Source organism: Ictidomys tridecemlineatus, chromosome X (assembly GCF_052094955.1).
Source record: "Ictidomys tridecemlineatus isolate mIctTri1 chromosome X, mIctTri1.hap1, whole genome shotgun sequence".
In the NCBI taxonomy this organism is placed as follows: domain Eukaryota; kingdom Metazoa; phylum Chordata; class Mammalia; order Rodentia; family Sciuridae; genus Ictidomys; species Ictidomys tridecemlineatus.
Window position 1 is genome coordinate 69,678,921 of NC_135493.1, and position 16,555 is coordinate 69,695,475.

At 34.3% G+C, this 16,555-nt stretch overlaps 1 protein-coding gene across 1 annotated transcript in view; it reads right to left on the reverse strand.

The window, feature by feature from the left end:
- LOC101978234 (heat shock factor protein 3) overlaps positions 1-16,555 on the reverse strand; it is a 55,057-nt gene that overhangs the window by 32,811 nt on the left and 5,691 nt on the right. The window contains exon 2 of the mRNA XM_040288561.2: positions 12,608-12,716. Coding sequence (XP_040144495.2) covers positions 12,608-12,716 — 109 coding nt within the window. The remainder of the gene's footprint in view (positions 1-12,607; positions 12,717-16,555) is intronic.

Here is a 16,555-nt window from a genome sequence, read left to right on the forward strand (position 1 = left end):
CATAAAAAACAGATACATAGATCAGAGGAACAGAAGAGAGAACTCAGAAAAAAATCTACACATGTACATGATCTTCAACAAAGGTGTCAAAAATATACAATAGGAAAAGGAAAGTCTCTTTAATAAGTGATACTGGGTAACTGGATATCCATATGAAGAAGAATAAAACTGAAGCCCCTATCATTCATTACACATGCAAAAAAATCAACTCAAAATTGAATAAAGAGTCAGGTGTGGTGGCACATGCCTGTAATCCCAGTGGCTCGGGAGGCTAAGACAGGAGGATCACGAGTTCAAAGCCATCCTTAGTAAAAAGCGAGGCATTAAGCAACTTAGTGAGACCCTGTCTCTAAATAAAGAACAAAATAGGGTGGGGATATGGCTCAGTGGTTGAGTGCCCCTGAGTTTAATCTCTGGTATCCATCCCTCCAAAAAAAGAATGAAGAGACAACCTAACAAATGGGAGAAGATACAAAATACAAAATGTACATCTGACAAGAAGTTAATATTTAGAATATGTAAGGAACTCAATTCAATAACAAAATAATCCAATTTAAAAGCAGGCAAAAGACTTAAACAGATATCTGAGAAGATGTACAAATGACCAACAGGTATATAAACAAATGCTCAACATCACTAATCATCAAGAAAATGCAAGTCAAAACCACAGTAAGATTTCACCTAATGCTTGTTAAAGTCGTTATAATAACTATTATAAGAAAGACAAAAGATAACAAATGTTAGTGAAGATGTGATGAAAAGGGACCACTTGCAGACTGTTAGTAAGAATGTATATTAGGCCAGGAGCAGTGTTGCAGGCCTGTAATCCCAGCAGCTCCAGAGACGGAGGCAGGAGGATGGCAAGTTCAAATCCAACCTCAGCAACTTAGTGAGGCCCTAAAAACTTTAGCAAGACTCTGTCTCAAAATAAAAGGAAAAAAGGGCCTGGAGTGAGATGAAACCTTAGGGTAGTTTTGATTTGCATTTCTCTAATTTCTAGAGATATTGAACATTTTTGATTGATTGTACATCCTCTTCTTAAAAGTCTTTTCAGTACCTTGGCCTATTTATTGATTGGCTTATTTGTTTTTTGGTGTTAAGATTTTTGAGTTGTTTATATATTCTAGAGATTAGAGCTCTATCTGACATGCATGTGATGAGAATTTGTTCCAATTAGTAGGCTCTCTATATAATGCTAAGTGATATTAGCCAATCCCAAAAAAAACAAATGTTAAATGATTTGTCTGTTCTAAGGATGCTGATCCATAATATGCTGTTGGGGTCAGGGGGATGAGAGGATTAAAGGAACCCTAGATAGGGCAAAGGGAAGGGAGAGGAAGGGAGGGAGCATAAGGGTTCAAAAGATGGTATAAGGCAATGGTCATCATTACCCTAAGTACATGTAAGAAGACACAAAGGATGTGATTCTATTCTGTGTACAACCAGAGATATGAAAAATTGTGCTCTATATGTGTTATATGAGCTGTAATGCATTCTGTTGTCATATATAACAAATCAAAATTTTTAAAAAAGGGCTGGGGATGTAATGTAGCTTAATAGTAAAGTTCCTCTGAGTTCAATCCTTGGTACCAAAAAAATATTTATTAATGTGTCCATTATGAAAAACAATATGGAAGTTCCTCAAAACATTAAAAATAGAACTACCACATGACCCAGCAGTCCCATAACTGGATATATGTCCAAAAGAAATAAGTATACTGAAATTTTTGCACTGCTATGTATTTCAGCACTATTTAAAATAGGTTGATTTTGCTAAGTATCCATCCATGGATGAATATATAAAATATGGCATATATATGAAATGGAATATTATTCAGTTATAAGAAGAACAAAATTCTAACATTTTATAATAATGTGGATTGAACTGGAGTACATTATATTAAATGAAATAAGCCAGGCACAGAAAGACAAATACTGCATGATATTACTTACATTTAAAATCTAAAAAAAAAAACAAAACAAAAAACTGTTCTCATAGAAGTAAAAAAGTAGAACAGTGATTACCAGAGACTGGAGAGGGCAGGGAGGCTAGAGGAATAAGGAGAGATTAGCCAATGGGTACAAACATAATTAAATAGAATGAATAAGTTCTGATGTTTTTATTACATAATAGGGTGATTATATTTAACAATAATGTAATATATATTTAAAAATCAATAGAAGAGGGTTTTAAATGGATTCACTACAAGAAATGATGATTGTGTGATATCTTGAATATATTGGTTTCCCTAAGTTGATCATTATGCAATATATGCATGTATTCAAATATTTGCACTGTACCTTATAAATATATACAAGTATTATGTGTCATTAAAATAAACATATGGCTTGGAGTGGTGATACACACCTATAATGCTAGCAACTAAGGAAGCTGAGACGGAAGAATCAAAAATTCAAAGCTAGCCTAGGCAAGTTAGTGACACCCTGTCTTCAAATAAAAAAAAATTTTTAAAGGGGTGAGGTTGTAGCTCAGTGTTGGAGCAATCCTGGATTCAATCCCCAGTACCTGGAGAAAAAAAATGATAAACATGTGTTTGGTAAAAAAAAAAATTAATAAATGAATAAATTTCATAAGAATGTTCTAGTATATGAAAATGACAATTTGCTTTTATTTTTATTTTTTTAATTTTGGGTACTCAGGATTTAACCCAAGGGATCTTTACCACTGAGCTATATCCCCAGCCCCTCTTAATTTGTTTTCAGATGGGGTTTCCCTAAGTTGCTTAGGGCTGAGGCTGCCCTCAAACTTGTGATACTCCTGCCTCAGCTTCCTGAGTTGCTGGGATTAAAAGCATGCACCACCATACCCAGCTACTATTTGCTTTGAAATGAGAACTATCTTTGAGGTTTTCTTGTTATATGTGTCAAAGACAAAAAGTTAAATTTAGGTAAACAGAGACTGGCCCTTTTGAGAGAATGGGATTAAACATAGGCAGCTACAAATCTATACCTAATCAATTGGAAAGAGTTGCCAGAACACACACACACACACACACACACACACACACACACAATTTTTTTCTGGTATTAGGATTGAAACCAGTGGTGCTTTATCACTGATCTATATCCCCAGACATTTTAATTTTGTTTTGAGACAGGATTTTCCTAAATTGCCAAGGCTGGCCTTGAAGTGGCGATCTTCCTGCTTTAGCCTCTGGAGTAGCTGGAATTACAGGCCTGGGCCATCAATGGTGTTTTTAAAAGGTATGTATTCCTTTCAGGAATGAGTTTCTGAAGCATTATTTCTCCCTCATGTGGTAAGAGGTTTGGCTTTCATTTTCTATTCCTATATCTTCTATCAGAGCAGATAGCATAAAAGCTAATCACTTGAGGGGTACTTTTATTAATTTTTAACTTTTATTTTGAGAGAGCTTGCTAATTTGCTATGGGTCTTGCTAAATTGCTGAGACTGCCCTCTAAATTTTGATGTCCATCCCCAGACTCCCAGAGTCTCAGATTACAAAATATGCCACCATGCTCCACTTGGAGGGTTCTTGTTTTTCTTACTGAAGACTGATAGATTTTTTGTTTGTTTGTTTGTTTTTGTTTTTGTTTTGTGGTGCTGGTGATTGAACCCAGGGCCTTGTGCATGCAAGTCACGCACTCCACCAACAGAGCTATATCCCCAACCTGATAGATAGTTTTAAAGATTTATTCCTTTCCATTTGAAATGTATTCACAGACCAAAGTCTAAACATATTCCCATGACACTCCACTCTACAAATGAATTTTCTTATCATTCATCCACTTAACAAACATTTATTAAACACTTAACTTCACCCTGCATAACTAGTTGGCTGGGCTCTTGGAGGAAATACAAATCAATAAGATGAAATTCCTATTTGCAAGAATCTTAACAGTCTAGCAAGGAAGACAAACACATTTATAACTACAGTAATGCAGCATGCTTGAATGCTAAAGTTATAGCATGGACAAATGTTTGAGAACATAAAGGAGGGAACAATGAATTACTCCCAGTGTAGATGGAGATATATCAAATATCTTTAGATCAACTCTCACAAAATAAGAAAATCCAGAGTGGTCTTCCTAGAAAACAAATTTGTCAGAAGAATAAAAATACTGTCATAGAATTATATAGGAAGAAAATCTGCACCAGAACAGTCGATCCAGTACATGTTGCTTTATTTTCAAACCCCTGCTAACATGTTGAACTCAGGAAAGGGAGAAAAATTAAGAAAAAAAGAAAAGAAAAGCTAAGGCTTTGAGTGGATGATCATCAGCAGATGTAGTTTTCCTTGACATCTGTAAGTTCTCAGGGAACAAAATTGTGAGAAACAAACACGTTCACAAAAGGCTTTTTTTTTTTTTCATGGAAACAAAGATTGAACCCAGGGCCTCGAACATTCTAGGCAAGTACGGCAAGTAAACTACATTCCCAGACCCCACACAAAGGCATTTCCAAAGCAAAAGTTTTCTGAAAATTAAATCAGAGAGACATATAAATTCAACAATTAGGAAATGTATGATTAATAATTGTTATAATTGTACTCAGCTGGGCATGGGGGCACATACTTTTTTTTTAATACCTTTATTTTATTTATTTTTATGTGGTGCTGAGGATGGAACCCAGGGCTCTGCACATGCCAAGTGAGCACTCTACCACTGAGCCACCACCCCAGCCCCAGGGCACATACTTTTAATCCCAGCAATTTGGCAGGCTAAAGCAGGAAGGTAACATGTTCATGAGACCAGGTCTCAAAATTTAAAAAATAAAATAAAAAGGGATGGGTCTGCAGCTCAGTGGTAGAGCACTTATCTAGCATGTTAATCCCCAGCAACCAACCAACCAACAAACAAACAAACAAACAAAACACTGCACTCTATCTAGATGGCTTAATATTGATTGCTGATAAATAACAGCACTTTCCCAAACCTTTATCATCTAAGAAGTCACAACTTTTTAAAGCAGACACACACACACACACACACACACACACACACACAAGCATAAATAAAGTAAGGTGTGTGGGGTGGGGGGAATGGAGATGCTAATCTGCACAAGGTTTGTTTTGGGTGACAGAAATATTCTAAAATTAAGATTGTGGCCATGGTTGCAAAACTCTTGTGAATATACTAAAAGCCAAGGATTTGGCATTTTAATGGGTGAATTACAGAGTATGTGAATCACATCTCAGTAAAAAAAGACTGACTGAGCTGGGTACAGTGGTGCACACCTGTAATCAACTCAGGAGGCTGAGACAAGAGGATCACAAGTTCAAGACCAGTCTCAGCAACTTAGCAAAGGCCTAAGCAACTTATTGAGACCCTGTCTCCAAATACAAAAATAAAACAGGCTGGGGATGTGACTCAGTGGTAAAGCACATTGGATTAAATCCCAGGTATGTAAAAAAAGACTGTTATAAGCACTGTAGTTTTCTTCTAAATGAAGTACTGTGGGCACATGTGGAAAGAAGAGATTAATTCTCACACATGAGGCTTTTTGAAGGAACTAAATTTGAGCTCGTATTTGAAAAATAAACAGAACTCTGATAAGCAAACACTATGAATGGAGTTGGAGAAGAAGAGCATTTCCTGTGAAGAAAGGAGCATGAAGAAAGACACTAATTCAGAAAAGTCTATGGCACTACTACACAAAGTATTGTTCAGGGACTCTTGCTGCTCTACAAGCCATCTGTTTTGGCTGGAATGCTATAAGTATTAAAATTCATATTAGTCTCTTAGATAACTTTATAGTAACTCAACATTGCTCTGAAGTTCAAACATTAAGAATCTACTCTTATTATACTTTAAAATAAAGTATTGCTTTGTAACAGATTGAAAAAAAATGTTTTGGTATTGGTGATGGAACCCAGGGGCACTCGACCACTGAGCCATATCCCCAACCCTTTTTAATGTTTTATTTAGAGACAGGGTCTGGCTGAGTTGCTTAGGGCCTTGCTAAATTGCTCATCCTTGCTTTGAACTCACAATACTCTTGACTCAGCCTCGCGAGACGAATGCCATACTGCCAGTCCAATTTTTTTTCTAAATATATCTTTTACTGTGGTTTATTTGAGAAACACAGTTATAAAACATGTAAAGACAGTAACTACCCTGTATAGTGGAAAGATGTGTACACACACACACACACACACACACACACACACACACACACACCATGAGTGAGAACAGAAGTAGGGCAAGAAGATAGAAAACAAAGGATAAAGTTGAGCTGTAGAAAGATGTGAATGCTAGACTGAGGAACTGTACATTATTCTATATATTGTGGTTGAAACCAAGTAAGACCTTTTAAAAAGACTGACATAATAAGATTTGAATTTGAAAATGTGAAACAAACAGTAATATGAATAATTTATTAGAACAATCAATGCATAGAGTTTATTAGAATGGGGTAAAGGGTCAAATACTAGCCAAAAACCTACTCTTGGACAGTGAGAAAAAGGAAAGGAGGGGCATTGGAGAAAAACAAGAGATTACTAATACTTCCCATAAAAGCACTAAGACGGGGCTAGGGATATAGCTCTGTTGGTAGAGTGCTTGCCTCACATGCACAAAGCCCTGGGTTCAATCCCCAGTACCACACCGCCCCCCCCAAAAAAAAGAAAAGCAAAGTATTAAGAAAATTAGAGTATAGTTGAGCACAGTGGCACATGCCTGGAGGCTGAAGCAGGAGAATCACAAGTTTGAGGCCAGCCTAAGCAATTTAGTGAGACCTTGTCTCAAATTAAAAAAAAAAAAATGAAATGGGCTGGGAATGCAGTTCAGTGTTAGAGCACCTCTGGGTTCAATCTGTAGTGCCAAAAAAAGGGGAAAAAGAAAATTGTGGTATAGAACAAATAGCCAAAGCAATCTTGAGCAAAAAGAACAAAGATGGAGGCATAATATTTCCAAACTTTAAAAACAGCATGCTGTTGGCATAAAAACAGACACATAGAACAATGGAAAAGAATAGAGAATCTAGAAATAAATCCATGAATCTGTAGACAAATGAATTTCAACAAAAGTGCCAATAATACACATTGGGAAAAGGACAGTCTTTTCAATAAATGCTGTTGGGAAAACTGAATGCAATTAGACCCTTAGCACTGACTAAATACAAAAGTCAAATCAAATCAAAATGGAGTAAAGATTTATTTATTTATGTTTTTTTATGTACTGGATATGGAACCCAGAAGCACATAACCACTTATCCCCAGTCCTTTTTTGTATTTCATTTAGAGACAGGGCCTTGCTGAGTTACTTAGTGCCTTGCTAAGTTGCTGAGATTGGCTTTGAACTTGAGATCCTCCTGCCTCAACCTCCCAAACTGCTGGGATTACTGGTGAGTAGCACGATGCCCAGTTTGGAATAAAGATTTAAATGTAAGCTTCATAGCTATGAAACTACCAGAAAAAAAAACACAGGAAAAACGTTCCATGGCACTGTTCAGGGCAACGATTTTTTTTATATGACCTCAAAAGCACAGGCAATAAAAGTAAAAATAGACAAATGGAATTACTTCAAACTAAAAAGCTACATGTCAAAGGAAAAATACAACCAAGTGATGAGGCAATCTACAAAATAGAAGAAAATGTTTGCAAACCATAAATCTGATGAACAGTTAACATCTAAAATATATAAGAAACTCAAACAACTCAATAATGAGAATAAAAATAACCTGAATTTCTAAAATTGGGAAAAAGATCTAAATAGACATTTCTCAAAGGAGAATAGGTATATGAAAAATGTTAATGACCAATAGGCATATGAAAAATGTTCAGCATTACTAATCACCAGGAATTGCAATTAAGAACCACAATAAAAAAGGTATGGTGGAACATGTCTGTAATTCTAGCAAATTGGGAGGCTGAGACAGGAGGATTCCAAGTTCAAGACCAGCCTAAACAACTTGAATGAGGTCCACAGAGACCCTTTCTCAAAACAAAAACTGAAAAAGAGCTTGGGATGTACTTCAGGGACAGAGTAAGGCCCCTGAATTAAATCCCCAGTACATAAAAAAAAAAAGCTGTATCACATAACATTTGTTGGAATAGTTATTATCAAAAAGAAAGAAAAGTTGGTCGAGATGTGGAGAAAAGACAACTTTTATACACTATTGATAAGAATAGTGTTGGGAGGGCTGGGACTGTAGCTTAGTGTCAGAGCACTTAACCTAGCATGCATGCGGAACTGGATTCAATCCTTAGCACCACATAAAAATAAACAAATAAAATAAAGGCATTCTGTCCATCTACAACTAGAAAAATTTTTTAAAAAGAATAGTATTGGGAATGGGTGTATCAATAAATGGTGTTGGTACACCCATTATGGAAAATAGTATGGAAAAATCTCAAAGTATTAGAACTTAGGGGCTAGGGATATGGCTCAGTGATAGAGCACTTGTCCAACATGCACAACGCCCTGGGTTTGATACACAGCACAAGCAAAAAAATCCAAACCTAAGAACAGAAATATTACATGACCTAGCAATCTCACTATTGGGTATATATCCAAAGGGAATGAATCAGTATATTGAATATATTCCTGCTCTTTTATGTTTACTGCACATGATTCACAATAGATAAGATGAAATCAACTGAAGTATCTATCCATTGATGGATGGATAAAGAAAACGTAGTACATATACACAATGTAATACTATTCAGTCATAAAAAGAATGAATTCGTATCAATTATAACATGTAGAGTACTGAAGTACATTATATATTAAGTGAAATAAGTCAAACAGAGAAAGAGGAAAAACTGCCAAGTTGCAATTATTTGCACAATATAGATCTAAAAAATAGGCAGGCACACATCTATAATCCTGGCTACTCAGAAGGCTGAGGCAGGAGGATCCCAAGTTCAAGGTCAGTCCAGAAAATTTATGAAACCCTGTCTCAAAATAAAATTTAAAAAGGGCTAGGGATGTAGATTAATAGTATACAGTTTACCTGGCATGTGCAAGGTCCTGGATTCAGTTCTTAGTAACTAACACACACACACACACACATGCACACACACAAGTAGAACAGTTTACTCAAACAACTCAATAATAAGAATAAAAATAACCTGAATTTCTAAAATTGGGAAAAAGATCTAAATAGAAATTTCTCAAAGGAGAATAGGTATATGAAAAATGCTAATGACCAATAGGCATATGAAAAATGTTCAACATTACTAATCACCAGAAATTGCAATTAAGAACCACAATAAACTGGGCATGGTGGCACATGTCTGTAATTCTAGCAAATTGGGAGGCTGAGACAGGAGGATTCCAAGTTCAAGACCAGCCTAAACAACTTGAATGAGGTCAAGGAGACTAGAGAATAGGGGAAATATTGCCCAAAAGACATATAATTACAGGTAGATAGAAGGAGTAAATTCAAGGCATGGGGACATGGCTAAATGGTAGAGTGATTGCCTAGCAAGCCCAAGACCCTTGGTTTGATCCCCAGCACTGGGAGAGAAAAAGAGTAAGTTCAAAAGAGCTACTATGCCACATGTTAACTAGAATTAATGATAATATGTTGTAATCTTGAAAACAATAGAGTGGCTAGGTGTTCTCACCACAAAAATGTTAACTATGTTCATCAGTTAAATTTAAGCATCCCACAATGCAAAATATCATGTTATACACAATAAATACATACAATGTTGTCAATTAAAAAATATTAACTTTGCCCGATTCAGGGTAGTGCATGCCTTGTTGTGTGGTTGTAATTCCAACCATTTGGGAGGCTGAGGAAGGAGGATTGTTGTTCCCAGGAGTTCAAGGATAGCCTAGGTAGAATGGTGAGACTCCATCTCAAAATGAGATAAGATAAAAATTGGAAAATTAAAACACTACATAGAACAACCTAACAAACAAAATTAGGATATATAACTTTATCAATCAGTAGTTGTCTTTGCTTTGTTTTTGGTACCAGGGATTGAACCCAGTGGACCTCAACCACAGAGCCACATCCCTAGCCTGTTTTTTTTTTAATTTTTAAAAATTTTTAGCCACACACAGTGGTACATGCCTGTAATCCCAATGGTTCAGAAGGCTAAGGCAGGAGGATGGCGAGTTCAAAGGCAAAACTGAGGTGCCAAGAAATTGAAACCTCACTCTATATCTAAATAAAATACAAGATAGGGCTGGGGATGTGACTCAGTGATCCAGTGCACCCGAGTTCAATCCCAGGTCCTGAAAAAAAAAAAAAAACTAATTGTTGCTGGGATTACAAGTGTGTGCCAATACACCCAGCAGTATTTATCTTTTTAAAAAATTGTTTCTTTTTAGTTATACATGACAGTAGAATTCATTTTGATATAATTGTACAAGCATGAATATATGTTATTCTACTTAGGACCCCATTTTTTATCTTTGGATTATGAAACTAGGAGAAATTTTCCCTCTCCTTTTATAAAGGTTTAATTTTCTATAACCAGCATTTATCAACTTTACACACACAAACATGAACACACAATAAACTTAAAATAGAGGATTATTACATTTTTTTACTGCCTATTCAATTAGTCAAAATGTAATTTCTTGCCATGGATCTAGGTTAATTTAGTGTAATTTGTCATTCTTAACATAGTAAAAAGTTATTTTTTTCATTCCTGTACATGACAAAAGCACAGAAATCATATTTTTATACAGAGAATATATATTCCTCTAAAACAAATTAGAGCTGGGTATGGTGTCACACACCTGTAATCCCAGAGGCTTGCAGCTGAAGCAGGAGGATCATGAATTCAAAGCCAGCCTCAGAAATTTATGCAAGCCCAAGCAATTTAGCAAGACCCTTTCTGAAAATAAAAAATAAAAAAGGCTAGGGATGTGCTCTCCAGCACCCCCCAAAAAATAGTTTATAAGTATGGAAGAGCAAAAATTCACTGTATTTTTAATTTGAAACTCCTATTAATTGGAATTCCTATTAATGTATAGAATATTTTATTAAATGTAAAAACAAATCTAAGCTGGGCACAGTAGTCCATGCCTATAATCCCAACAACTCTGGAGGCTGAGGCAGTAGTATCACAAGTTGGAGGCTAGCTTCAGCAAATTAGTGAGGTCCTTTCTCAAATTCAAAATTTTTTTTAAAGTACTGATGATAGAGATCGGTGGTAAAGTGCTCCTGGGTTCATTCCCAGTTCCACAAAAAATAAATAAATCTAAAATGCTAAAGATACTGGGGAGGCACAGGTACATGAATAGTTTTCTATTCTCCAAAGTAACTAGGAAAACAGATCTTGTCTCTAGTTATGCTGAGATAGGTTCAGTAATAAATGCATAATGTTTAAAGATGAATAGAAGAAGAATTAGCAGAGTAACCATATTAATATGACAGTTTGTAAAGAAATGTTTAAGGGGCTTGGGATATTCCTTAATTGGTTGAGTGCCTTGCATGTACAAGGTCCTGAGTTAAATCCCCAGCACCACAAAAAAAAAAAAAGAAATGTTTAAGGTTTTTGCAATGCCTATGGTTTTACTTGGTATGCCTTACATATTTTAAATAAAAATATTATGTGTTGTTAATAAATATGAAAAGTTTCTGTGCTTCTAAATCTGAATAATTTTTAAAGCAATACATTGGGTATCTCCAACTATTACTCTTTTGAGGCCTTAAAAATATCTCAAAGGTATTTTACATAAATAATATTTCTATTTTACTGTAAAAATAATAGATATTCACAATAAAAATTGGTATAAAGAGAAGTTTTTTTATTTTTTCAAATGGTACTGGAGATGGAACCAAGGAGTGCTCTACCACTGATCAACATCCTCAGCTGGCAATTTTTATTTTGAGAGAGGGTCTCGGCTAAATTGTCCGGGCTATCCTTGAACTTGTAATCATCCTTACTCAGCCTCCTGAGTAGCTAGGATTTACAGGCATGAGCCACTGCACTTGTAGAAGCACATTTTTTTAAAAAAATGCATGTAACTAGTACCACAAAAGTGTGTATAAGTGAGAGCAGCCTTAATAATGATATCATGATATTACATAAGACAAAATATTTTAAATGGGAAATATTTATGACACAATGCTAGGTTGAAAATATGCAAGATACAAATTTTGCAAAGATTATCCTAAGTTTACATACACAAATACAAATGTACTTCTTATACTTTTATATAGTTCTCAATTTTTTTCTAACAGTAATATAAGATTATGTTGAAAAAAGAAGACTTATGGCAGCAGTAGAACTCATATCTGTGCTATGTCAGACCTTGAATTCTAAAGATTAGAGGGAGAAAAACTAATCTACTTTTAATCAAAATAATGGAGTCCAGACTTGATTTGCCTAGCTGTATGAACTGGATCAAGTATACTTAATTTCTTTAGAGCCCATTCCTTGGCTCTAACATAATAGGATTAAACTAGATAAATTCTTTGGTAACATTCAGTTTTAAGATTCTATAACTCAAAAGAATTAAAGCAGGCATTGCCAAAAGGAAATTTTTTCATATTTGGAACCACAATCAAAAAATCAAACTAAGTAAAGTTTTAATAATAATAGATTTTATTAAGAACCCTCACTCAACTCAAGTAATATCACATATGTTTTACAAAAAGGATTATTTTTATGTGATATACCACTAAATTCTGATATTTGCAGAAATAAGTCGTACTTACACAGGTTGAGCTGCCGTATGAAGCTGGATATATTGTTATGTTTGAAGTATTTTGGAAGTATGTTTTTGGCAAAGTTTTGTTCATTCACAACGAGAAAGCTGTGACCATTCTAGAAATAAGATCAAAAAGTAGTTATTTACAGAAAAAATAAAGTTTCAATAAAGCAGCAGTTCAACAACAATGCATCAGGAACCAAGAACTTGAAAGACTTGTAAAAATGTCAAGCCAAAAATTATAAGAACATTTGTGTTAGGGTTCTAGTTTAGTGATAACATGCTTTCTAGGACTTAAGTTCAATCCCTACCTACCACTGGGGAAAAATTGTTCTATAAAGAGACAGAATATGTCATAGAGAGAAAACATTAAGAAAAAGGTAATAGGTTGGCTACAAAAATGAAAACATGTACAAAAACCATAAATCAAGAAAGCATAAACAAATTTAAAAGGCAAATATGAAGTGAAAGAAATATTTTCAGCACATATAACAAAGAACATTATTAAAATATAATGAATGCGTTCAAATTGTCAAAACACATAAACTCCATTTGAAAAAAACAGAAAAAAAATAATAATTCAAAACAATTAGACAATTTTGAAAAAAAAGTATTTAAAATGTGAATTAGATTGGTCCTGAGTTGGAAAGATGATGGTCAACTATAATCCAGACTATTTAAGAGGGTGAGGCAAGAGAATTACAAGTTCAAAGCCATTCTGTATCACACAATGAAACCCTGTCTGAAAGCAAAATTAAAGTGTCTAGGGGGCTGGGGATATAGCTCAGCTGGTAGAGTACCTGCCTCACATTCACAAAGCCCTAGGTTCAATCCCTAGCAACACACACACACACACACACACACACACACACACACACACACACACACGTGGCTGGGGATGCCACTAAGAGGATGAATACCTGCCTAGCATATATCAGCACCTAGGTTCAATCCCTAGCACTCAATAATCCCTAGGGCAAGAGGTGGGAGGGAAAGAGAGAGAGAAGGGAAATTGCATGGAAATGGAAGAAGACCCTCATTGTTATATAAAATTACATATAAGAGGAAGTGAGGGGAAAGGGGAAAAAATCAAGGGAGAGAAATGAATTACAGTAGATGGGGTAGAGAGAGAAGATGGGAGGGGAGGGAGGATAGTAGAGGATAGGAAAGGCAGCAGAATACAACAGTTACTATTATGGCATTATGTAAAAACGTGGATGTGGAACCGATGTGATTCTGCAATCTGTCTACAGGGTAAAAATGGGAGTTCATAAGCCGCTTGAATCAAATGTATGAAATATGATGTCAAGAGCTTTGTAATGTTTTGAACAACTAATAATAATTAAAAAAAGAAAAAAAAGAAAGGAATAAAAAAATAAAGAATAAAAAAAGACATTCAAATTATATCATATATATTAAATATTATATTTATATATATTTGATATTAAATTATATTAAATAATTATTGATATGTACAGAGATTTATCTAAAAACTGTTACATAAATAATTTTATTTAATATTTAAAATTGAAATAACATACTAAGAGAATGACAAATCCATGCAAATGAATGTTATACTGACATAAAAGTAAAGCCATAGAAGTGTATTTAATGATATGGAAATGTTCATAATGATATATTTTAAGTAAAAAAACAGCAAATTTTCAGACAGTATAAAATAATAAATTTTATATTAAATATATTGGGCTGGGGTATAGTTCAGTGGTAGAGTGCTTGTCTGGCAGGTTTAAGGCCCTGGGTTAGATCACCAGCACCACACACAGAAAAAAAGACCCACAAAAGAATATTTTGCAAATTGTTAACAGTAATTTCACTGGATGGTAATATGACATTTTTTGCTTATTTTTATTTTCTAAATTTTCTAAAACAAATGTATTTCAATAAAAATTATTTTAAAAGTAGTAAAAGGTGGTAGTGCTCATTCTCTAAAATTATAAATTTAATGTTCAATGAAATTATAAAAAATGTATTAACTGCAATATTATGTTGCTTAAATTTTAATATCCACTTGGACTAAGATTTAGAAAAATATGCTTATCTGTCATGTCCCTATATTACCTAACAATTAGTTCAGTTCTTTAGAAGTGAAATGGATCATCATAATCCTAAAAGGCACCGAGAGAGAAAAATCCAAGAATTTTAATTCATTCTAGTCTAGTTTGTTCTCAGACTTCCTGAGTCATTCTTATTAAAGGTGTGTGTTTTGGCTGGGGATTGTCTTTAATTGGAATTGCCTCTCAAGAGCCCTTGGGACTATCTATAAACCAAACTAAATTATTCTCAGAACAGAATCCCCAGAATTCACTCAGCTCATGCTTTTCCCAGAATTGACTGGACTTCAGAGATAAGAGAAAATAACAGAGAAATCTGCATAATGTCAGATTAGACTATTCCTCCCCTTGATCAACCCTCTGTGGAGATACAAACAAATGATGATTCAATTAAAAATAATCAGGAAGTGAAAAAGGCCCTAGAGAAAATTACTTCTAAATTGGATAAATGGTATCTGAATATTTAGAGGTTCGATAATAATATATGATAAAAGTGCAAGTAAAATATGATAATGTATGTTCCAGTTTAAATATATTATATATTGGTCCATCCTTCATTTTATAAAAATTAAACTATTAATACTTAAAAAGGAAGTGTATAAAAAAATGAATTAGTGATTATTCAAATTACATAAGGAATGACAACACTGATTGCCTTTAAAGGGTACATTCTCCTTCATATATTTAAAATATTTGACTGAAAGAACCTACATGCCCATGTCCAGAAAACATGAGGAAAGATTACATTACTTACAGCATATTTCTATGACAAAATATACTGTAACTCCTAAAAATATTGTCTTAGATAAAACTTTGCATAATGTAATATTTTAAGTGTTTTCCTTCTTAAAAATTGGCTTTATTCTGATTGTTAAATGATACATTATCAATATAAAGAACAACAAAGAAAAATAAATCATAAAATTCCCACCATCTAAAGATAGCAATTGTTAACATTGTAAAGAACTCCCAGGCTATCTGTCAAAACATAGACACTGAACTTTTTTTCTGTATGTTTATAAATACATACATGGAGGGCGGCTCAGTGATAGAGTGCTTGCCTGGCACACATGAGGCACTAGGTTCAACCCTCAGCACCACATAAAAATAAAATAAAGGTATTGTGTCCACCTACAACTAAAAAAATACATATTAAAAATATATACGAATACACTGAATATACACTGATATATACATATAGACACTGATATATATGTGTGTACATAAACACAAAACATGAAAAGTACAAATAAAATTGATACTTCACCTCCTAGAAATAAGTACTGTTTCATATTTGGGTATATTTACTTTAGTTTTCAGTTTATAAATTTTTCTATGATAAGCATACATTGTATTCAGAATTTTAAATTTATTTAAAACTACTTGAGGGCTGCAGTTGTCACTCAGTGGTAGAGTGCTTGCCTAGCATGCATGAGGCAATGGGTTCGATCCTCAGTACCACATAAATATAAAATAAAAATATTGTGTCCACCTAAAACTAAAAAATAATTTTTTTAAAAAATTTTTATTGGGGGCTGGAGATATAGCTCAGTTGGTTGAGGGATTGCCTCACATGCACAAGGCCCTGGGTTCAACCCCCAGTATCACAAAAAACAAACAAAAAATTGTTATTATCACAAGGTAGCATATAGACACAAAAAGCTCATATCCTTTAACTTGGTAATTCCCATCCTAGGAATCTATTCTAAAGAAGCAGAACCCATGAAAAAACCTTTCTGCACAAATGTATTCATCATGTCTACATGAGATAATGTTGATGATAACCATGACTATGATGATTAGAAACCAGGTCTTGACCAGGCGCAGTGCTGGTAATCCTAGCAGCTGGGAAAACTGAGGCAGGAGGATAGAGAGTTCAAAGC